The 26,098-nt window shown below is 40.7% G+C and overlaps 1 protein-coding gene across 23 annotated transcripts in view; it reads right to left on the reverse strand.

Annotated features, from left to right (window-relative positions):
• LOC129840290 (receptor-type tyrosine-protein phosphatase T-like) overlaps positions 1 to 26,098 on the reverse strand; it is a 448,617-nt gene that overhangs the window by 150,839 nt on the left and 271,680 nt on the right. For all 23 annotated transcript variants that reach the window (XM_055908070.1, XM_055908143.1, XM_055908060.1 and 20 more), the window contains one exon: positions 23,924 to 24,033. In XM_055908070.1, coding sequence (XP_055764045.1) covers positions 23,924 to 24,033 — 110 coding nt within the window. The remainder of the gene's footprint in view (positions 1 to 23,923; positions 24,034 to 26,098) is intronic.

The raw sequence follows: 26,098 nt of genomic DNA on the forward strand, positions 1-26,098 counted from the left end.
TTAATTGTTGCATGGTTTAATTCTAATCACAATCAATTAAATGTTAGGTCATCGATTTGATAAAATTGACTGATTAAATGAGATGACAGGCCGAGACACGACAACTGTTTTATATAGAAAATAAATGTGAACCTGCAAGCTACTTTTTCCAGTATTTCTGATAGAATGTCATTCGGGAAGGCCAGCATTGCAAACAGTAAAGATAATTTTAATTGGTATACTAGTCCGTAGTGAAAAGTTGTCTTATTGTAAAAAGAAAGGAAGAGTAGGAATGCAGGATAGAAAGGTAAACATAATGCCACATTGTTGTGTGGGCTGAAAACACAGTGGTAGCTTAACTAGTACCAATGCCAATAATAGTATTCGATTTAAGGTATTATTGTTATGAACAAAACACAATATTGTCATTTCCGGGCATATGCAATGCTTTGCAATAGTGAAGAAGAACAGAACGGTAATGTCAGTTCTGTTGGTCCCACCAGTAAATTTCCGTCTGCATTTGAATTAGCTACACACTGCTGTGTGCCACAGCCATAAAATATTGGCAATGAATTACAACAGAAATATTGACTGTGTCGAAACAAACAGAAAGGGCTTCCATAGCCACAAACGTCCAAACGCATGTTCTGCATTTGTTTTGTTCTTTTCGCCGGAGATTGATGTTTCTGTAAATTGATGTGTACAGGGTTGGGGGCAATCAAAACATTTTAGGCTGACGTTTCACAGCTCACAACTCCATTAGAAGAATTCAAATCAAACCAATTGACAGCTCAGTGCCTGCTGGCAGCTGGGCCAGTCTCTGCTTGAAAGGCTTTCATGGTTAAGTGCTGGATACGGCATGGCCCCTAGACCATGCTGCACTGACCACAGGCAAAGAAAAAATAGGGGCAATACAAGCCACCACTTAAAATACAATTTTAGCTGAAAGTAAAACAACTGAAAAGATGATAAAAATAAGGAAAACAATTTGTGGGGGGAAAATGCCTCAGCCACCTCAGGGCAGCTGCATCCTAGGTTGTGAGGAAGTGTGACCGAGATCAGCTTTTTTCAAACCTGTCATTGGGGACCCCCAGACAAAGCTGGGACAAAATTATGTAAGATGAATATGGGTCGGGAGTAGTATCGACTTTGGCGTGTGATTGGTGGATGGTTGGCTGTGTGAGACAGAGTGAGTCAGACATCATCCAGCCACTGACGGCTTTAAGAATTTTTCTAAGTTGATAAAGAGTTGGAAAGGAACTAAAACTGAAACAAATGGAGCCTTCCTGTAGACATGGAAGATTCTGGTCATTTCTTAATTCCTTTCCTAGCTGTTATTCATGTTATTTTGTTTGGGTTAAGTGGTTCACAACACTTTCACCAATTGTTTAATCATTCATCTTTGCAAGGCATCCGTTTGAGGTGACAAGCATCCACTATTCAGTGCATGGCAACAGAGATAATATAAATAATAATAGAGATAATAGAGATAATAATATTCACATGGAAAAGTCCCCAGACCCACTCCAAAAGGCTTTCAGAGCCATCATCGACTCAGTGGGTTTTGTCAAACATGTCTCCGGACCCACTCAATGCCACAGTCATACTCTGGACCTAGTTTTGTCCTGTGGAATAAATGTTGTGGATATTAAGAACAAGTGTATCTTAAATTTTTTGTAAAATGTGTCTTTCATCAAAGTTTATGATGAGTATTTATGTTATTTGATGTGGCTCTCTGCAATTTCTCCGGATATTTTGGAGACATTTCTGAACATGGCACCAATATAAACTGAGATTTTTGGATTTAAATATGCACATAATCGAACAAAACATACATGTATTGTGTAACATGGTGTCATCTGATGAAGATCATCAAAGGTTAGTAATTAATTTTATCTCTTTTTGCTTTTTGTGACTCCTATCTTTGGCTGGGAAAATGGCTGTGTTTTTTTGGACTTGGCGGTGATCTAACATTTTGTGTTTTCGCTGTAAAGCATTTTTTTAATCGGACACGATGGGTAGATTAACAAGATGTTTATCTTTCATTTGCTGTATTGAACTTGTTAATGTGTGAAAGTTACATATTTCTAAAACATATTTTTTTATTTCCCGCGCTGCCTTTTCAGCGGAATGTTGTCAGGGGTTCCGCTAGCGGAACGTGTGTCCTAGAAAGATTAAATCTGCGTATCCTCCAAAGCTCAGTTGTCCTGAGGCTCTGCATCTGTCCTCGTGCTGTCCTCGTGCTCCTTTTGACACCATCAATCACCATATTATTTTGGAGAGATTGGAAACCCAAATTGGTCTACAAGAACAAGTTCTAGCCTGTTTAGATCTTATCTGTCTGAAAGATATCAGTTTGTGGATGGATTATCCTCTGACAAATCAACTGTAAATTTCGGTGTTCCTCAAGGCTCCGTTTTAGGACCACTATTGTTTTCACTATATATTTTACCTCTTGGTGTTGTCATTCGGAAACATAATGTTAACTTTCACTGCTATGCGGATAACACACAGCTGTACATTTCGATGAAACATGGTGAAGCCCCAAAATTGCCCTCCCTAGAAGTCTGTGTTTCAGACATAAGGAAGTGGATGGCTGCAAATGTTCTACTTTTAAACTTGGACAAAACATAGATGCTTGTTCTAGGTCCCAAGAAACAAAGAGATCTTCTGTTGAATCTGACAATTAATCTTGATGGTTGTACAGTCGTGTCAAATAAAACTGTTAAGGACCTCAGCGTTACTCTGGACCCTGATCTCTCTTTTGACGAACATATCAAGACTGTTTCAAGGACAGCTTTTTTTCCATCTACGTAACATTGCAAAAATCTGAAACTTTCTGTCCAAAAATGATGCAGAAAAATGTATCCATGCTTTTGTCACTTCTAGGTTAGACTACTGCAATGCTCTACTTTCCGGCTACCCGGATAAAGCACTAAATACACTTCAGTTAGTGCTAAACACGGCTGCTAGAATCTTGACTAGAACCAAAAAATGTGATCATATTACTCCAGTGCTAGCCTCTCTACACTGGCTTCCTGTTAAGGCAAGGGTTGATTTCAAGGTTTTACTGCTAACCTACAAAGCATTACATGGGCTTGCTCCTACCTATCTTTCTGATTTGGTCCTGACGTACATACCTCCACGTTACGCTACACTCACAAGACGCAGGCCTCCTTACTGTCCTTAGAATTTCTAAGCGAACAGCTGGAGGAAGGGCTTTCTCCTATAGAGCTACATTTTTATGGAATGGTCTGCCTACCCATGTGAGAGACACACACTCAGTCTCAACCTTTAAGTCTTTATGGAAGAATAATCTCTTCAGTAGGTCCTATAATTGAGTGTAGTCTGGCCCAGGAGTGTGAAGGTGAACGGAAAGGCACTGGAGCAACGAACCGCCCTTGCTGTCTCTGCCTGGCCGGTTCCCCTCTCTCCACTGGGATTCTCTGCCTCTAACCCTATTACAGGGGCCGAGTCACTGGCTTACTGGTGTTCTTCCATGCCGTCCCTAGGAGGGGTGCGTCACTTGAGTGGGTTGAGTCACTGACGAGATCTTCCTGGCCGGGTTGGTGCCTCCTCTTAGGTTGTGCCGTGGTGAAGATCTTTGTGGTCAATACTCAGCCTTTTCTCAGGATGGTAAGTTGGTGGTTGAAAACATCCCTCGAGTGGTGTGGGGGCTGTGCTTTGGCAAAGTGGGTGGGGTTATATCCTGCCTGTTTGGCCCTGTCCGAGGGTATCGTCAGATGGGGCCACATTGTATCCTGACTCCTCCTGTCTCAGCCTCCAGTATTTATGCTGCAGTAGTTTATGTGTCAGGGGGCTAGGGTCAGTCTGTTATATCTGGAGTATTTCTCCGGTCTTATCCGGTGTCCTGTGTGAATTTAAGTATGCTCTCTCTAATTCTCTCTCTTTTTCTCTCTTTCTTTCTCTCGGAGGACCTGAGCCCTAGGACCATGCCTCAGGATTACCTGGCCTGATGACTCCTTGCTGTCCCCAGTCCACCTGGCCGTGCTGCTGCTCCAGTTTCAACTGTTCTGTCTGCACGCTATGGAACCCTGACCTGTTCACCGGACGTGCTACCTATCCCAGACCTGCTGTTTTGAACTCTCTAGAGACAGCAGGAGCGGTAGAGATACCCTGAATGATTGGCTATGAAAAGCCAACTGACATTTACTCCCGAGGTGCTGACCTGACCTGCACCATCCCCCTCTCTCTGCACCATCCCCCTCTCTCTCTTCCCCCTACACCAGACTCTGTTAGGCAGGTCATAAATTCCTGGAGGAGATTCTTCCTCATGGCCAGACAGTATAGAGAGAGAGTGAGTTCTCATAGAGAGAACAAAGGAACTTCTTCCACCTCACAGAACCTGAGAACTGAACATTATTCATGTTCTGGAGAATGTATAAACGGTCAGTGAAGTAGCCAGCTATGAACTGGTCCGTTTGGTACAATTTTGTGAAACTCATGAGAGACAATACAGCCACATTACCATAACACTGTTTATACAAGAGTCTCAGTTGTGAGGCTTGCATCTAATTGTTGTATAAAATGAATGAGTAAGGATGAAACTATTTGTGGAATTATGTAATGTGATTTTAAACTGTTTAATGAAGGAAACTCCCTTTGGAGTTTAACTAAATCATAGGCCTGCCTCATGAGCACAGACATTGATCTGGCATCGTGGGGCAGCCCCTTTCTGCTCTTCCGAATATAACCCACACCATGGGAATTTATCTTCAGACCATGCTTCTCTCAATTACAAGAGGGCTTAGGTTTGAGTAGACTCCAGCTTACCTCGATAACCACGAGAGGGCTAAGGTTTCAGACGATTGCTGAATTCTAACCATACCACGTGGTTAAACTCTGAGACTATTGAACCGACAGAATAAGAACAAATCTTTGATACTAATTACTAGTCTGCAGCTAGGAATTCGGTATCATTGAATGCGAAGACCGACAACCGCCGTCATTGCTGAATGTTACTCTGAACTATCCATTCTAACCACGGCAGAGAGAGAGAGGGCGGACAAACTCTCCAACAGAAACAAACTTTCCAACAGAGATCACGATGACACACTGAGCGTAAATATATTTTTTGATTGCAATTATTCCCGAATGAGTGAGCGTTCATGTGCAAAGGATTAGCATTTCAATTGTTATAATTATCACTTTGTAGTGTCTTTTATCTCAGTCGACCTCCACTTCCCTTTTGTCCACCAAGCCGCGATACCGGTTTATCCCACTAGGGAAACTCCGCTATCATTTCCTTGTAACCATATCTACTTGTTTGTTTGTTTGTTTGTTAATTTCTGTGATTGATAATTTAGTTAATAAATAAATGATTTAAGACAATTGATGTACGGATGACTCATAGTGAAGACTGGGTTCGTGCAGATAACCAACAATTTAGAACGTTTGGAATGAGACTAACGTGAGGTAAAGAATAATTCATTAATTAGAAGACTAATTGATCAGATATTAAATTATCTGAAAGTTTTATTAGGAAAATTATAACTTTGTAGTCTGAATATTTTCTTTGGTGCCCCAACTTTCTAGTTAATTACAGTTACATGATTAATTTAGTTTAATCACATAATAATAATTACAGATAATTTATTTGATAAAAATAAGTCTTCAGTTTAATGATGCCAAAGACACGACAACTGTGATTATTATTATTTGAGCCTGCTGGTCATCGATGAACATTTGAACATGTTCTGTTATAATCTCCACCCGGCACAGCCAGAAGAAGACTGGCCACCCCTCATAGCCCGGTTCCTCTCTAGGTTTCTTCCTAGGTTCTGGCCTTTCTAGGGAGTTTTTCCTAGTCACCGTGCTTCTACACCTACATTGCTTGCTGTTTGGGGTTTTAGGCTGGGTTACTGTACAGCACTTTGTGACATCAGCTGATGTAAGAAGGGCTTTATAAATACATTTGATGCTGCGAACAGCCCACTCCATCTCATCCCAAAGATGCTATATTGGTGTTTGTCAACATCAATGTTCAGATACGCTGTGGGGTTCAATCATTGTTCATTTGGTATCAAGGGACCTAACGTGTGCCAGGAAAACATTCCACACACCAGTACGCCGCCAGCCTGTACCGTTGACACCAGGCATAACGGGTCCATGGACTCCTGCTGCATACGCAAAATCCTGAATCTGCAATTAGCATGACGCAACAGGAACCGGGATTCGTTGGACCAGGCAATGTTTTTCCACTCCTCAATTGTCCAGTGTTGGTGATCCATCTCTTGTCTCAACGATAAGTTGAGAGATACTTCTTCTTGCACTGGAGCCACTTCTTCTTGTTTTAACCTGTTGGGGATGGGGGCGCTGTTTAGACTATTTATGCTAATTGGGTAATTTTTGAAACGGCTTCCCACAAAATCCTTGATCGTACAATATGCATATTATTATTATTATTGGATAGAAAACAGTCTATAGTTTCTATAGGAGTTGAAATTTTGTCTCTAAGTGGAACAGAGCCCATTCTACAGCAATTTCCCTGACATGGAGTCAGATTTCAGAAATGTTGGCCACTGTTCTGAAGTCAGTTAAAAGGGCACTGATATTGCTATGACTATACGGACACTTCTTACGTCTTCCCCTGGATGTCTTTACGTGATGACGATTCCAATGGGGTCGATTGCGCGTTCACAGGCCCTATAAATTAAAAAACCCTGTAGCTAGCAAGTCTTTCCTTGGTGCGTAACGCGCGTGCTGGACACCGACCCGCTCCTGTTCCAAGCGTTAGTTTAGCCTGTTATATTTCTCCGGTCATCTTTTCACTCGTTATAGGAGTTAAAAACATCATAAGGTAGTTAATTTAAAGCGTTTTATAGCAATTTATATCCGTTTAGTGCGATTTTGGGACATTTATTTTTGAAACGATGTGAATAGCTGGGCACGCTTTTCAGTTCATCCCGAACGCAGTTGGCATTTCCACATGGCAAGAGGACAGCTTTCCACCAAAAGACGATTACTCCCAAGAAAGGATCCTTTGCCCAAGATACTGATGGAAGAACAGCTCAAGGTAGGACATTTTTATTATGATAAATCGTGTTTCTGTCGAAACATTTTAGTGGCTTAGGACGCCATGTTTTTTGACGTAGCTTCGCTTGGCGCAAACTGTATTGAAAAGTAAGGATAAATTAAAAAATGTAATTCCGCAATTGTATTAAGAATTAAATTGTCTATCAATCCCTGTCCACCCTATATTTTTTAGTCACGTTTATGAGTATTTATGTATAAGAGTAGATCACTGTCTAAGTGGCGCAAGGACATTTTCTGACCAGCTTGTCTACATTTCACATTGTCTAACCATGATTTTGGTGGCTAAATATAAACATTTGCGATCAAACTCTATATGGATTGTGTAATATGATGTTACAGGAGTGTCATCGGAAGAATTCTGAGAAGGTTAGTGAAAAAATTAATATCTTTTGGCGATGTTGACTTTTATCGCTCACTTTGGCTAGAATCAATGCCGGGCTGCTATGTGCTATGTGCTATGCTAATATAACGATTTATTGTGTTTTCGCTGTAAGACACTTAGAAAATCTGAAATATTGTCTGTATTCACAGGATCTGTGTCTTTCGATTCGTGTATGCTGTGTATTTTTACGAAATGTTTGATGATTAGTAAGTAGGTAAACACGTTGCTCTAAGTAGTTTTTCTATTCCATTTGTGACGGTGGGTGCAATTGTAACCTATCCCATACCATAAATATGTTATCAGACTGTCATCTAATGAGTTTTTTTCTTGGTTAGGGGCTATAAATATCTTAGTTTAGCCGAATTGGTGATGGCTACTGGTGTTGGTGGACAAATAAAAGATGGTGGATTATGCTAATGTGTTTTTAGGTAATAGATGTACATCTTTACATATTGTGTCTTCCCTGTAAAACATTTTAAAAATCGGACATGTTGACTGGATTCACAAGATCTGTGTCTTTCATTAGCTGTATTGGACTTTAATGTGTGAAAGTTAAATATTTAAAAAATATATATTTTTTGAATTTCGCGGCACTGGTTTTTCAGTGGGGGGGGGGGGGGGGGGGGTGCCGCTAGCGCCACGCTGATCCTGGACAGGGTAAGCTGATAGGAGTGGATCCCGGTGTGGTCATCTGGTGCAAAATCCCATCCTTGACAAGGATCGATAAGTTGTGTGTTCTGAGATACAGTTCTGCACACCACTGTTGTACTGTGCCGTATATCCTAGCAACAGGACATTGAAAACTGCAATCTTATGTTTCACTGAGTTGTGGCTAAACAACGACATGAATAACATACATATGGCGGGTTTTAAGCTTTTTTGGCAGGATTGAACAGCAGCCTCTCGTAAGACAAGGGGTGACGGTCTATGTATATTTGTAAACAGCTGGTGCACGAAATCTAAGGAAGACTCAAGGTTTTGCTCACCTGAGGTAGAGTATCTCATGATAAGCTGTAGACCACACTATTTATCAAGAGAGTTTTCTGTATCTGTATCTTTCGTAGCTGTATACATACAACCAGACCACCTTTTACAATTAATTGACTACAGCTCAGTGTTAAAACCCATAGTGCCCTCAAAGCTCATCACTAAGTTAAGGACCCTGGAACTAAACACCTCCCTCTGCAACTGGATCCTGGACTTCCTGACGGGCCGCCCCCAGGTGGTAAGGGTAGGTAACATCTGCTCAGTCCCCTCCTGTACTCCCTGTTCACTCATGACTGCATGGTCAGGCACAACTCCAACACCATCATCAAGTTTGCTGATGATACAACAGTGGTAGGCCTGATCACCAACAACGATGATACCGCTTATAGTGAGGAGGTCAGAGACCTGGCTGTGTGGTGCAACAACCTCTCCCTCTATGTGATCAAGACAAAGGAGAAGATTGTGGACTACAGGAAAAGGAGGACTGAGCACGCCCCCATTCTAATCGACAGGGCTGCAGCGGAGCAGGTTGAGAACTTCAAGTTCCTTGGTGTTCACATCACCAACAAACTATCATGGTCTAAACACACACAGACAGTTGTGAAGAGGGCACGACAAAGCCTATTACCCCTCAGGAGACTGAAAAGATTTGTCATGGGTCCTCAGATCCTCAAAAGGTTCTACAGCTGCACCATCGAGAGCATCCTGACTGATTACATCACTGCCTGGTATGGCAACAGCTCGGCCTCTGACAGCAAGGCACTACAGAGGGTAGTGCGTACGGCCCAGTACATCACTGGGGCCAAGCTTCCCGCCATCCAGGACCTCTATACCAGGCGGTGTCAGAGGAAGGCCCTAAAAATTGTCAAAGACACCAGCACCCCTAGTCATAGACTGTTCTCTCTGCTGCAGTACCGGAGCACCAAGTCTAGGTCCAAAAGGCTTCTTAACAGCTTCAACTCCCAAGCCCTAAGACTCCTGAACAGCTAATCAAAGAGCTACCCAGACCACTCTTTTACACTGCAGCTACTCTCTATTTATTATCTATGCATGGTCACTTTAATAATTCTACCTACATGTACATATTACCTCAATTACCTCGACTAACCCGTGAACCCACACATTGACTCTGTACCGGTACCCCCTGTATATACTGTAGCCTCGCTATTGTTATTTTACTGCTGCTGTTTACTTATTTATTACTTCATATTTTCATTTTTTACTTATGTATTTTTTACTTAACATGTTTTTCTTCTTAACTTCTAAAGCATTGTTGGTTATTAAGGGCTTGTAAGTAAGCATTCACTGTAAGGTGGCACCTGTTGTATTCTGAAGCATGTGACTCATTTAATTGTATTTATTTATCTGTTTCTGGCACGCCTGTTAGCTTGCACGATTCTTGCCGTTCTCCTTCGACCTCTCTCATCAACAAGCTGTTTTTGCCCACCTGACTGCTGCTGACTACATGTTTTTTGTTTGTCACGACATTCTCGGTAAACCCTAGAGCCTGTTGTGCTGAAAAGCCCAGGAGGATTCCGCTTCTGAGATACTGGATCCGGCACGCCTGGTATTGACGATCATATCACGCTCAAAGTCGCTTAGGTCACTTGTTTTGCCCATTTTAACATTCAATGGAACAGTAACTGAATGCTCATAATATAATAGCTGAAATCAATATTTATTAATGGGGACTCTTGCTCAGACTTACTCAGATTTTTACTCAGAATGTTATCGCAAAATAATTTGTTTGTGTGTGAACACGTATTACTCTGGCTCTCCTTCTCCTTGGTTGATATACTCACCAGGGAGGCATCATAAAGCAGAGGTAGTTTATTGCCCTATGAAACAGCAGGCGCACTGAGGCACTGCACTGTGGGTAATGGAGAGACTACGTCTGTAGGATAACTCATCGTTGAGACGAGAGATGAATGCCAGTTAAAGACGCTGTACCAAACAGGAGCACACAAAAATAAAAGCAAAAGACGCAAGCCAATGTGTATATCTGCTTCAAAACCCATGCAATCTACGAAAAGTCTGCAAAGTACCATGGCAACAATGGCCTATATCGAGTCGCTATATCGATCTATACATTTTTTCACCTCGGGGACAAAGTTTTTTAGACAGTTTCGAACGCCACACGGCAATCAACGGTCTTCCATTATCCATTCATATCTATTCAGCTATCTTGTAATCTTTTTCAGTTTCACATCAGATACAAATCAAGAAGGAATGATGCTGAGGCATGTGTGAATGAGAGGCTACTATGGGGGGAGGAAATGATAGGTCTATATAATATAAAAATGATAAAATATGCCATTTAGGAGACACATTTATCCAGAGTGACTCACATTTCATGAGTGCATACATTTTTAGGTTGTGTATGTGATCCCTGCAGGAATTGAACTGCCTGGGCACGTGATCAATGGAGTTGGGGTTGGCTGCCTGGCTGCATTAGGGGCAGGTGACACAGCTGCTATATGGCTGCCAGCTCGGGGCATGAGACCTAATCCACTCCACTCAGGCCATTAGCGAACTGGTAAATGCAGGCCAGGCCTGTAATTGAGTTTAACGAGTATTAAGTGGCTGCGCTTGCACATCCATCGCTCCCTGGGAATCAGGGACACATGGGGTACCGCTTGTAACATGTTAAATGTTCTGAAACAGATGCAGTATTTGTGGCATGGAATTAATCAATTGCACAACATATAACATGTACAAACAACACCTTATATGGACAGAGGGTATGTGGGGTTGACTGGACTGTTAGATGGTCTACTGGATACAAGCCCCAAAATCGTACAGGAGAGACTTGGATGTAACAGTGGTCCGACCAGGATTTGCACACAATTACAGTGCAGTGCATCTAGGGAAAGATGTAAAGGGAGGGAATGTATTGACGACCGACATCTTTTGAGAACTGTCACAAAGTGATGCGAGACAAAGGAAGACTGTGTTCATTTGGGCACAGAATGTTTTTGTTTTTATTTACAGTTTCCAGCATTGTCATTTCATGCCTCTGCTATCAGGCCCTCTGAGCTGTCAGATATTGTGTAGAAATGGTGCTGCATATCAAGAGACAGCAGAGAAGCTGTCATGTGACGAATGCTACGTACACAGCTAGCTTAGAATAGACAGCAGTAGAAATTGCAATGCACAATCAACTGTATTATGCGTCAGTTATGTCATTTGTCCATGAGACGGTAGAGATAAAGACCACAAAGACCAGGCAAATTCTAATTTGAATACCTCTGATATACAGTGCATTCGGAAAGTATTCAGACCCCTTCCCTCTTTCCACATTTTCTTAGGTTATAGCCTTATTCCAAAATTACTCAATCTACATGACAAAGCGAAGACAGGTTTTAGAAAGTTTTGCAAATATATTAAAAATAAAAAACAAATACCTTATTTACACAAGTATTCAGACCCTTTGCTATGAGATTTGAAATTGAGCTCAGGTGCATCCTGTTTCCATTGATCATTCTTGAGATGTTTCAACAACTTGATTTGAGTCCACCTGTGGTAAACTCTGTTGATTGGATATGATTTAGAAAGGCACACACCTGTCTATATAAGGTCCCAGAGTTGACAGTGAATGTCAGAGCAAAAACCAAGCCATGAGGTCGAAAAATTCTGCAGCACACAGTGGCCTCCATCCATTTCTGCAGTGAAGTTTGGTGGTTAATTTCTCTAATTTCAAATGAGGAGAGACAAACTTATCACACAAGTAAATGATGTCAGTGCTCTGCAATAACGATGGCTGGTCGACGAACCACCCTTAGATGATTTGTTGAGAGCCCCGAAACAAAGGATACAACAATCTTTTATAGCAAAGATACACCCCCTTAGTCTACATGACAAACACAATATGTGTGGAATGGGTCACAAGGTTAGGATTTGTATGAAATAAATGAATTATACACAGCAGACAGTGTCTGCTGTAAAGACTGTTCTTATTGTGTGGAAACCAGGGTATGGACCCCAAAACAAGGTTCCCCTCATCATTATCCATACCCGAGCCATCTCCACCATGGTACACAAACACCAACTCTTGTTACGGAATGCGGTTTTTAGGTGTTATCCCCAAAGGCATCGTAAATCCAATCTCAGCATTAAGCCCCCAGAGGCCCAACTCAGAAGACTACGCACAGATGAGTGTTCTGAGAACCCTATTCTATTCCATAAAACAACCATTTGATGCAATAACAGTATAACATAATCTTGTAATTTCGCTCTCACGAAGGTCCCTAAGAACACAGTGGCCTACATCCGTCTTAAATGGAATAAGTTTGGAACCACCAAGAATCTTCCTAGAGCTGGACACTTGGCCAAACTGAGCAATCGGCAGAGAAGGGCCTTGGTTAGGGAGGTGAACAAGAACCCGATGGTCACTCTGACAGAGCTACAGAGTACCTCTGCAGCACTCCAACAATCAGGCCTTTATGGTAGAGTAGCCAGACGGAAACCACTCCTCAGTAAAGGCACATGACAGCCCGCTTAGAGATTGCCAAAAGGCACCTGAAGGACTCTCAGAAAATGAGAAACAAGATTCTCTGGACTGATGAAACCAAGATTGAACTCTTTGGCCTGAATACCAACCGTCACGTCTGGAGGAAACCTGGCACCATGGTGTGGGGATGTTTTTCAGCGGCAGGGACCGGGAGATTAGTCAGGATCGAGGGAAAGATGAATGGAACAAAGTACAACGAGATCCTTGATGACAACCTGCTGGGGCGAAGGTTCACCTTCCAACAGGACAACGGTCCTAAGCACACAGCCAAGACAATGCATGATTGGCTTCGGGACAAGTCTCTGGGTGTCCTTGAGTGGTCCAGCCAGGACCCAGACTTGAACCCGATCAAACATCTCTGGAGAGACCTGAAAATAGCTGTGCAGCAACGCTCCCCATCCAACCTGTCAGAGCTTGAGAAGATCTGCAGAGAAGGGAGAAACTCCCCAAATACAGGTGTGCCAAGCTTGTAGCATCATACCAAAGAAGACTCAAGGCTGTAATTGCAGCCAAAGGTGCTTCAGCAAAGTCCTGAGTAAAGGGTCTGAAGACTTATGTAAATGTGATATTTCCATGTTTTATTTTAAATACATTTGCAAAAAAAAAAAAGTAAACTGTTTTTGACATTATGGGATATTATGTGGCGATTGATGAGGGAAAAAAAACTATTTAATACATTTTAGAATAAGGCTGTAATGTAACATTTGGAAAAAGTCGAGGGGTCTGAATACTTTCCGAATGCACTGTAGGCTAGCAATTGTTAAATTTACAGCACTGTTGTAAAATATGTACTCTATCCCAATCTCTATAAGCACTCCTGATCCCCAGCTAAAACCTCGCACTTGCTGTCTTCGCGCCGAACATATTCCCAGCCTCTAGTACACTCCCCACCATCTCCATCCTCCGTGATTCTATGTCAATAGACACACAACTACTTGTGTACATGCTTAGATTCTTACAACAAAATACCACATTCCACCTATATAAAACTTTCATTGTGTCTGTTGTATCTCTATAAATCTATGTATCTCTATCCTGAAGGTGAGACACAACAAGGGAGAGTTGCCACCTCTGCCACTTTACACGTCCCCACAGGCCCCGACGACAGGGAAAAGCAAACTGGGTGAGAGCTCACGAGAGAGAGCGAACCACTCAATTTAGCACATTGCTGACAGAGAGATAGAAAATAAAATGTTTATCTTCGTGAGGCGCTAACTCGCCCCAATACATCAGGCCATTCACGACAGGTCCTGATTTAGCCCGGTGGCACTCTTCAGAGGTACCATACTGCCATCAGAGGCTGTAGGAGTAATGTGTGCGTTTGTGTGGTCAAAGAGTTGGAAATAGTTGAGCTGAGCACAGCATCATCACAGATCTGAGATTGGCAACTACATGGGATAATGTGTTTGCAGTTTCTATTAAGATTGGAATAAGCTATGAAAAAAATTGGAAGGTATATTGTCCTATTCATCTAAATGGAAAAAACTGTTTGGGCTTCAAGCATTAGATCAAAATCTCATTCTCCACCTCTGAATACAGACAGTAGCTTTGGTCACTGATCGTCGAAGGTAGAAAAACAAGTTCTATTCCCACAAACTACTTCTGTTTTCAACAAATATCATCAGACACCCAAAAGACTGACGAGGAGTGGGAACATGTTCAACAAAATAGAGATCAAAGACTTACATAAATCATTCAATTGCTGAAGTATTTTGCATGCAGACAATGCTTGGCGAAAAGTAAGAGGGCACACTACAGAAAGAAAGCCACCTCAAACAGATTCTTCAGCACTGATTAATGCAATGTCATTATGCGTCTGCTTTTTTTTCTGCGCAAGTCTTTCATATCTTCCCTTTCTCTTTTTTGTCAGCAAAGGCAATTAATTTCAGAAAAGCCTTGATGACTCGATAGTACAAAGTTGCTTTGTGAAAAACTGTGAGTGAGAAGCTTGTGTGTGTGTGTGCGTATGTGTGTGATCAAAAGGCAGAATCCTAATCCTGAACACATCCTCAACCTGGTGCCCGGTGGCGCTCATCTTAGGGGGCCCTGTTTATGTACTCATACAGTATATTAATGTGTGTGTGTGTGTGTGTGTGTGTGTGTGTGTGTGTGTGTGTGTGTGTCTGCATCTGCGTCTGTATGTGTATGTGTGATTCAGTGCTTGAACCTTGCCATTACACTTTGCTGGAACCCGCAGTCATGCCACTGCTGTTCTACCATTAGCGTAGCTTAGAAGTCAACCCAGGTCACAGGAACTGATTGTTGCTTATAATTGATGTATCAGTCATGGTGCATGTATCTGTTTGACATGTCAGCTATCTGGTCTGCATGATGTGAAAAGTCAGACGGTCAGCATTGCGCATGGTTCATCTGTTAAGTCAAGTCAATGAGAGCTAAGAAAACATGTGAAATGCAATTGCACTGATGGCATTTTAACTTGTATGAATGATAACATAGGTGTTAGCTCCCATTGATCCAGTGACTGGGGTATATGATCATACTACCTCTCTGACTGGGAGGCAGACCGTAGCGCACTGTAGCAAAATGTTACAATATAAATCCAAAGGAATACGAAAACCAGCATTTCTAATTGGATGAGTTAAGACAGCTAGCACCTCTCTGTTTTACTCATTTTCTGAGCGATCTTTCCCATTTCAAAAATAATAAACACGACCCTGGTACTAGTATGGATTACAGACGTGCTGTGACCTTTCTGTGTGGCTACTGTACTTTGATTATCTCTAGTGAGCGGGGATCAGAGCTAGCCTAGCAGGATTGGGGCTAATACTGCTGGGGATCAATATCACAACCTGCGTTTGATTAGTCAATTGGCAAAGGACTGACAAGGGCACGATCAGTGTCAGGTCTGTAAGCCTCCCTTCAGTAGTCTTTATCATCGGTCAATATTAGAGGGCCGTGGACTTACAGCCCAAGCAGGATTTGTATCTATTTAAATCATACTTCATTAACATATTTTAATATATTGAAGTTTACTGCGAAAGTATATTGTGTAAGTATTCACCCCCTTGGCATTTTTCTTATTTTGTTGCCTTACAACCTGGAATTAAAATAGATGTTTCTTTTGGGGGCGGGGGGGGGGGGGGGGGGGGGGGGGGGGTTGTATAATTTCATTTACACAACATGCCTACGACTTTGAAGATGCAAAATATTTTTTTATTGTGAAACAAACAAGAAATAAGACAAAAAACTGAAAACTATAGCGTACATAACTATTCACCCGCCCAAAGTCAATACTTTGTAGAGCCACCTTTTGCAGCAATTATAGCTGCAAGTCTCTTGGGGTATGTCTCCATAAGCTTGGCACATCTAGCCACGTGCTTCTACACCTGCATTGCTTGCTGTTTGGGGTTTTAGGCTGGGTTTCTGTACAGCACTTTGAGATATCAGCTGATGTACGAAGGGCTATATAAATACATTGGATTTGATTTGATTTAGCCACTGGGATTTTTGCCCATTCTTTAAGGCAAAACTGCTCCAGCTCCTTCAAGTTGGATGGGTTCCGCCGGTGTACAGCAATCTTTAAGTCATACCACAGATTCTCAATTCGATTCAGGTCTGGGCTTTGACTAGGCCATTACAAGACATTTAAATGTTTCCCCTTAATAAACCACTTGAGTGTTGCTTTAGCAGTATGCTTCGGGTCATTGTCCTGCTGGAAAGTGAACTTCCGTCCCAGTCTCAAATCTCTGGGAGACAAACAGATTTCTCTCAAGAATTTCCCTGTATTTAGCAACATCCTTCAATTCTGACCAGTTTCCCATTTCCTGCCGATGAAAAACATCCTCACAGCATGATGCTACCACCACCATGTTTGACTGTAGAGATGGTGTTCTCGGGGGGATGAGAGGTGTTGGGTTTGTGACATACATAGCGTTTTCCTCGATGGCCAAAAAGCTACATTTTAGTCTCATCTGACCAGAGTACCTTCTTCCATATGTTTGGGGAGTCTCCCACATGCCTTTTGGCGAACACCAATCGTTTTTTAAGCAGTGGGGTTTTTCTGGCCACTCTTCCGTAAAGCCCGGCTCTTTGGAGTGTACGGTTTAAAGTGGTCCAATGGACAGATACTCCAATCTCCATTGTGGAGCTTTGCAGCTCCTTCAGGGTTATCTTTGGTCTCTTTGTTGCCTCTCTGATTAATGCCCTCCCTGCCTGGTCAGTGAGTTTGGTGGGTAGCCCTCTCTTGGCAGGTTTGTTGTGGTGCCATATTCTTTCCATTTTTTAAGAATGGAAAGTTTCTGATATTTTTTTATAACCCAACCCTGATCTGTACTTCTCCACAACTTTGTCCCTGACCTGTTTGGAGAACTCCTTGGTCTTCATGGTGCCGTTTGCTTGGTGGTGCCCCTTGCTTAGTGGTGTTGCAGACTCTGTGGCCTTTCAGAACAGGTGTATATATACTGAGATCATGTGACAGATCATGTGACACTTAAATAAAGTCCACCTGTGTGCAATCTAACTACTTATGTGACTTCTGAAGGTAATTTTGTTGCACCAGAACTTATTTAGGGGCTTCATAGCAAAGGTGGTGAATACGTATGCACATACCACTTTTCCGGTTTAAATATGTATATATTTTTTTAACAAATAATTTTTTATTCACTTCACCAATTTAGTCTATTTTGTGTATGTCCATTACATGAAATCCAAATAAAAATCAATTTAAATTACAGGTTGTAATGTAACAAAATAGGAAAAACGCCAAGGGGGATGAATACTTTTGCAAGGCACTGTAAATATACTTAAGTATATAAACAATTGTCTAAGTTGGAAAAATTTGAAATACATTTAATGTCAATCTTATTTGTATTTTATTAGTGTTTAAGTATATTACATACATATAAAATGATCTAAATTGGGATTTTTTTTGTAAATAAGTATATTCTTTGTATATTAGATAAAGAGCAAAATAAATATACTTTGAATACACCTGAAGTGCATTTTATGTCTATTTCTCATGAATTTTTTAAATACAAAAATAGTCATTTTGAATTCCAATTCCTGTATTTTCTTTACAAAAAAAGTATATTTATAATGTGATTTAAGTATAAATTTACATGTACACTTCTAATCATTAACCACTGTAGCTAATATAATTTGCCATGTAAAGATTACCTTCATTGACCAAGGAATCTTCTCAGCCAATGTTAACATTTTATTTACAGCAGTTGTTGCTGAAGCAATTTACAAATAATGCTTTTGAGAACTGTGCACCAGTGGTATTTTACACTTTCATTGTTCACATTACGGTGATAAATGTGTAATATGTCATGTGTAATTAAAGGTACAACATTATTCAGTTTGAAAATGAACATCAAAACATTTTAATAAGCTACGTATGAGGAACAATATGCTATTATAAATCAAAACTTCAGCTGCAGATAAGGATGCTGGGGAATATGCAAACAACTTTGCATATGCATTTTTTAAAGTTTACTTTAAATATATTTTGTGGACATTTAAGTTAAATATACCTCTTTGAAAGTATATTTAAGTATATTTTCTTGAGATATTGTAACGGTCCTGACCTGTTTTATGTTGTTTTTTGTATGTGTTTAGGTCAGGGCATGTGTTTTGGGTGGGCAGTCTATGTTATCTGTTTCTATGTTGGTTTTGGTTGCCTGGTATGGCTCTTAATTAGAGGCAGGTGTTTTGCGTTCTCCTCTAATTAAGAGTCATATTTAGGTAGGGTGTTCTCACTGTTTGTTTGTGGGTGATTGTCTCCTGTGTCGTCGAATGTATGTACCATACGGGACGTCGTCTGTTTCCTGTCCGTGAGTTTACGTTTAGTTATGTAAGTTTATGTTCAGGTTTCGTCAACGTCGTTTTCTTGTTTTGTATATTTGAAAGTGTTTTGTTTCGTGTTGCCGTCGTTAATAATAAAAAGATGGCTTATTTCCCGAATGCTGCATTTTGGTCTGATGATCCTTCTCTCCTCTCCTCGTCCGAGGATGAGGAGAGAGACAGCCCTTACAGATATGAAAAAGTGTACTCTCAGGAAGCATGTTCTTCAGCTGTGCATGTTTCCTTATGCGGAATAAACAATCGTTATTATTGTCAACTTTCTCTGCACTCTTCTGAACAGGAATTCAGAAAGCAATTCAAAACTCATTATTGACACTGAAGATACAGTGCCTTGCAAAATTATTCATACCCCTTGGATTACTTCACATTTTATTGCTACAAAGTTGGATTACATTTTTTTTGTCAACAATCTACACAAAATATTATAATGGAATATTTTTTATTCAGATTGATAGAAATAAAATAACTAAAATGTAGTTGTTGCTTAAGTATTCAGTTAAGTATTCACACCTTTGGCAGTGATTGCAATGGTGAGTTTTCTTGGGTAAATCTCTAAGAGCATTACACACCTGGATTGTGCAATATTAGACGTTTATTTTTTTCAGAATTCTTCAAGCTCTGCCCAGATGATGGGGATCATGGCAAGACAGCAATTTTCAAATCTTGCCATAGATTTTTAAACTGATATAAATCAAAACTGTCTGCTTTGGCCACTCAGGAACATTCACTGTCTTGCTGGTAAGCAACGTCAGTGTAGATTTGGCATGTGTTGTCGCTTATTGTCCTGCTGAACAGTGACTTCCTCTCCCAGTGTCTGTTGTAAAGCAGACGGAAGTAGGTTTTCCTCTAGGATTTTGCCTGTGCTTAGCTCCACCCGGTGTCATTCTGAATGTCCTTGAGTGTCACCAGCCAGAACCCGGACTTGAACCCAATCGAACATCTCTGGAGAGACCTGAAAATAGCTGTGCAGCAATGCTCCCCATCCAACCTAACATAGCTTGAGAGGATATGCAGAGAAGAATAGGAGAAACTCCCCAAATACAGGTGTGCCAAGCTTGTAGCGTCACACTCAAGAAGACTCGAGGCTGTAATTGCTGCCAAAGGTGTTTCAACAAAGTACTGAGAAAAGGGTCTGAATACTTATATAAATGTAATATTTTAGTTTTATAAATTTGCAAACATTTCTAAAAAACTGTTTTTGCTTTGTCATGACGGGGTATTGTGTGTAGATTGATGAGGGGATCATTTTTGTAATCCATTGTAGAACAACAAAATGGGGAAAAAGTAAAGTCTGAATACTTTCCGAATGCACTGTATACTGTTCTATCCTACGTATTCTACAGATATAATAAATATTCTATCCACATAATGGCTATACATTCCATCACACACAAGCACACATATATGCATTCATATTTATTTATTTATTTATACTCCGGACTCCGCCATTGCTTGGCCTAATATTTAATTACATTATTTTACTGTACTGTTGGAGCTAGGAACACAAGCACTTTGCTACACCTGCAATAACATCTGCTAAATATGTGTATGCGACAATACAATTTGATTAGATTTGATTATTAGATTTTACAAATCACCAATGGCATCATGGTAACATCCCTGAGCAGTTTCATTCCTGTCCTGTAGCTCAGTTCAGAAGGACCACTGTATCTTTGATGTGTCTGGGTGGTTTAACACATAATCCACGGCATAATTATTAACTTGACCATGCTTAAAGAGACATTCAATGTCTGTTTTGATATGGCTACCTATCTACCAATCACTGCTTTTTATGAGGCTTTCGAAAGGCTCCCTGGTCTTTATACTGTAGTTGAATCTGTGCTTGAAATTGTATATATGGGGACAGAGGAAGGGTTAGTCATTAAAATAAATCATGTTAACCCCTACTATTTCAACAGTCCATGTAACATATTATGTGATTTGTTAAACCAAATTGTATTCCTGAACTAATTTAGGCTTGCCTTAACAAAGGGGCTGAATACTTATGCAATTAATATAATTTAATATATATTAATCTTATTTTTTGTTGTTGAATTTTTCTTGCACAGAGTATTTTGAGTTCACGACAAATAAATCAATTTGAATCCCACTTTAACACAACATTTGAAGAAATACAAAGGGTATGAATACTTTTGCAAGGCACTGTATACTTATAGATCACTCAAAAGCATAGTTTCATAAAAAAAATCAACGCTTCAACTTATAAACAATAAATAATATACTAAATTACAATTAAAGCGTTTGAAATTGAAGTACAGTTTTAATGAGTGTGTTTAAGTTTAATGATAGTGAACATATAGTATACTTAGACTTTTAATAAGTGTATTGAAATATATTATAATAAGTGTATGATGGGATATTTATAGTATACTAAAAGACTGAAAAAAATATGCATTTAGAGTACACTTTTAATAAGTCTATTGAAGTGTGATGATAGCAAATGTATGGTATACTAAAATAATGAAAAAACAATTAATATAAAGTACACTTTTAATACATGTGTTGAAGTGAAATGATATTATATTTATAGTACACTAAGATATACTAAAAAAGTACATCTCGTATTTGAAGTATATTATTCAAATTGTTTCTATATTTAAGTATACTTTAGTGTACTTGTAATATTTACAATTTTTTTTTTTATTAGCTTGGGAGTATCAGTGTCGGTGAGACTTGAGATCTTTTTGCATCTTTATCAATGTCAATAGCAGACCACTGTGGACTTCCATGAGTAGTGATTTGTTTTTGTGTGAAGTTTAGCATTGTTAGCGTTGTCAGTGATAGTAACAGTAAATCATTTTCGGTTGTCGTAACCATTGTTGAATCGTGTGAAGCCTGTTTGTTGGTTCATATTAGATTGCTACATTACAGGCCTTTATGAACAGTGTCACGTCTCTATGCATATTAGTGTGTTTACCATCACCAAAGGTTTCAGCCCCCCACCACCCTCTACCCACCTCGCCACATCCTCTCTCGCCCCTCTCCGCCTCCTTTATTTTCCCATTTGAGGATATTGTCCCTAATCTAATTTGCCCGTGGCCTAAAAGCGAGAGAAGAGTCCTTTGGATCCTCAGATCTCCCAGATGATACCATCAGAGGCTTTTAATCAAATCAATAGGGGTAATTATAGGCAATTACACCAAATGGGAACGCATTGTACTGGACTTAATTTTTAAAAAAAGATTCTGACAATCCTGTTATGGACGAGACGGCGAAAGGCTAATTTCATATTAATGATGCTGGCTCGGAAACAAAAGCTACTTGTAAATTGAAAGTCGGCCCAGATTCAGACACACAGAATAAAATGTAGAAGGAGCCTTTTGTCTGTCCCTCGCCCCTTCACTCACACAAACATGCATTTAGTGGACCACCAAGGCCATTTTTTTATATTTTAACAAAGTTATACGATCTCATATAGAAAGAAATCTAACAGCAGATCAATACTTAATTAGTGTGGACTGTCCATAGTCTACTTTGAAATGAATGACAGTCTACCTTTCTAAACAATGGTTCAAAAAGGACTCCACTCATCATAAGCCTTTATGGTGCCTTTTCTCTGCAGCTCCTTGACACCTTTTAAAGGCCTAGCTAATGTCACAGCACCATGGTCCAGAGGAAATTACATGCAAATCTGAAAATGGTCATCTGAAAATCAACTATCCCTCATCTGTCAGAAAGCATCTCTGGTAAGACCACAAGCTTTACGTGTTAGCCATTTTGGATAGTTCACAAGAAGGGTTGGTTGGTACACTACATGACCAAAAGTACGTGGACACCTGCTCGTCAAACATCTCATTCCAAAATCATGGGTATAAATATGGAGTTGGTCCCCCCTTTGCTGCAATTAACAGCATCCACTCTTCTGGGAAGGCTTACCACTAGATGTTGGAATATTGATGCGGGGACTTGCTTCCATTCATGCTGAAACAGGAAAGTGCCTTCCCCAAACTTTTGCCTCAAAGTTTGAAGCACAGAAACGTTAAGATGTCCCTTTAATGGAATTAAGGGGCCTAGCCCGAACCATTAAAAAAAAGCCCCAGACCATTATTCCGGTTCCACCAAACTTTACAGTTGGCACTATGCGTTTGGGCAGATCGCGTTCTCCTGGCATCCACTGAACACAGATTTGTCTGTCGGGCTGCCAGATGGTGAAGCGTGAGTCATCACTCCCTAGACATTTCCACTTCACAATAACAGCACTAACAGTTGACCAGGGCAGCTCTTGCAGGATAGAAATTTGACGAACTGACATGTTGGAAAATTGGCATCCTATGACAGTGCCACGTTGAACGTCACTAAGCTCTTCAGTAAGGCCATTCTACTGCCAATGTTTGTCTATGGAGATTGCATGGTTGTGTGCTCGATTTTATACACTTGTCAGCAACGGGTGTGGCTGAAATAGCTGAATCCACTAATTTGAAGGGGTTTCCACATACTTTTGTATATATAGTGTATTTTAACGACTGCCAGATTAATAATAATAATTATTGATTGTATTTATTTTGCACTTTTCCACCTAGGTGCTCAAACAGCTTTAAGTAAGGGGGGAAACTCACCTCTACCACCATCAATGTATGGCACCCACTTGGGTGATGCACAGCAACCATTTGTGTGCCTGAAGACTCACCACACATCAGCTAGCATGGTGGAGAGGTGAGGAGTGATATATGCAAATTAGAGATCAGGGGGCTGATTAGGTGGACATGATGGAAATGGGGCCAGGTTGAGAATTTGGCAGGAACACTGGGGTTACTCTTGTGATACGTGCCATGGGATTTTTAGTGACCACAGAGTCAGGCAATTCATGTAATTTCCCATATGAAAGGCAACACCCTCGGCAGGGCAATGTCCCCTTTACTGCCCTGGAATCTTCTTAGACCAAGAGTGCCCCCTTCTGGCCACTTCCAGCAGCATCTGGTCTCCCATCCAAGGACCGACCAGGACCGATCCAGCTTAAAGTTAAGCTTCTTAATTTGTGAAAAAAATAATAATTGAGAGCTGGGAACTATGAGTAAGACAAAGTGTGAAATATGAGAAAAATATGTTGTGATGTGCAAGTTGATAGAATTCGGAGCGTATTTCCCGTGTGCTGAGGAAGTGAGAAAATAACCCTGTTAGCAGCTGCCATGATGACCTGTGTTGGCTGTGTCGATGAAACTCACCTCGTAGAGCGTGATGACGCCATTGGTCTCGTTAGGTGCCTTCCACTGCATGAAGATCTTCTCCTCGTACGGTCCGGTCTGGATGGATTCCAAAGGAACAGAGCCAGGAACTGGAGGAAAGGAAAGACACACACAGGTGTGAGGGAATGTTCAAGCAAAGTATGAGAGCAAGTTGAAGCACTAAAAAACACACACTCATTCACACACATATGTGCATGACATACCCACACGCACATACACTGTGATCAGAACAATTTAACCATTCAACGACGTAGCGTAGTATCCGAGACGTTACAGCGCATTAACGACGGCGCACTCCAATCATCCAAAGAGTGTCACACACACCAAGCAAAATAATTATTTACAACGCTACACCAATTTTTCCAGCACTTGACAGACAGGCAGCCAAAGGCAAGAAAGCAGATGGAAGAAGGCCCAATCTAGCAGCATTCACTCCTTCAGAAAACAATTTACTGAGCATGCGAACGTGTCAGTCATTTTCACCACACTCCTCACACTTCATTGAGCGCGGTTTACGTTTTGCACACGTGTTGACACAGATACACACTGTGTACGTGCTAGACACAAACAGTATAGAGTGAGGTCTTTGAAAGTGGTAACTCATCTAAATGTTAAAGGAGGAAGAGCGCGTCGGTGGCTTAACCCTAGGACTGGTGGAGCAAGCGGTTGAAGTCGAGGGAAACCTCCTCAGGGCTCAATCCTCACTCCCTTTGATTTGATATTCATTTATGGCAGTCTAATGAGTTTTATACCTTCCAGCCAGGAGGAAATTCATGGTAATAGCTCTGTTAAAAGGCCATTTAGTCCAACTTCAAACACACGTGAGTCTTTGCATTAAACACTCCCACTCCACAATAATCGGCAGGGCAGATAAGAAAAATGTGCTGGTCTGGAACGGTATCGGCTTTAGCTACCTCAACAGGGCAGATGGAGGGATAGAGGGATGGTGAGCTAGAGGGATGGGAACTGGACTATTTGATACATTGCTAAGCTTTAATGAGGCTGTGTTATTCTAATGCAACTAAATACAGTGAGCTCCAAAAGTATTGGGACAGTGTCACATTTTTTGTTGTTTTGGCTCTGTACTCCAGCACTTTGGATGATACTGTGAGGTTAAAGTGCAGACTGTCATTTTTAATTTGAGGTTATTTTAATCTATATCAAACCATTTAAAAATGACAGCACTTTTTGTACATTTTAGGGGACCAAAAGTATTATGACAAATTCACTTACATTGAGTGTACAAACATTAGGAACACCTTTCTAATATTGAGTTGCACCCCCTTTTGCCATCAGAGCAGCCTCAATTCATCGGGGCATGGATTCAAGGTGCCAAAAGCGTTCCACAGGAATTCTGGCCCATGTTGACTCCAATGCTTCCCACAGTTGTGAAACGTTGTCTGGATGTCTTTTCGGTGGTGGACCCTTCTTGATACATACAGAAAACTGTTGAGCGTGAAAAACCGTTGCAGTTCTTGGCAGACTCAAATCGGTGCACCTGGCATCTACTACCATACCCCGTTCAAAGGCACTTAAATATTTTGTCTTGCCCATTCACGCTCTGAATGGCACACACACACACATTCCATGTCTCAAGGCTTAAAAATCCTTCTTTAACCTGTCTCCTCCCCTTTAACTACACAGATTGAAGTGGTTTAACAAGTGACATCAGTAAGGGATTATAGCTTTCAACTGAATTCACCTGGTCAGTCTATGTCATGAAAAGATGTGTATGTGTATTAAAGTAGTCAAAAGGTTATTATTTGGTCCCATATCCCTAGCATGCAATGATTACACCAAGCTTGTAACTCTACAAACTTGTTAGATGCATTTGCTGTTTGCTTTGGTTGTGTTTCAGATTTTTTTGTTCCCAATAGAGATGATTGGTAAATAATGTATTGTGTCATTTTAAATATCATACCCCCAAGACATGCTTATCTCTCACATCACAAAAACAGGGGTTATAATGTTTTTTTTGTTTTTTGGGAGGGGTGGGTGATATTCATGGGGTACAAAGCCAAAACAAACTGTCACTGTCCCAATACTTTTGGAGCTCAGTGTAGTTTGTGTCCCATTTGTAAGAATTGGTTCAAGATGTAATTGAAAAGATACTAGTCTTGTCATTCTCCGATGAAATAATGAAGTGACAGTGTC

The sequence above is a fragment of the Salvelinus fontinalis genome, chromosome 3, assembly GCF_029448725.1.
Source record: "Salvelinus fontinalis isolate EN_2023a chromosome 3, ASM2944872v1, whole genome shotgun sequence".
Classification (NCBI taxonomy): domain Eukaryota; kingdom Metazoa; phylum Chordata; class Actinopteri; order Salmoniformes; family Salmonidae; genus Salvelinus; species Salvelinus fontinalis.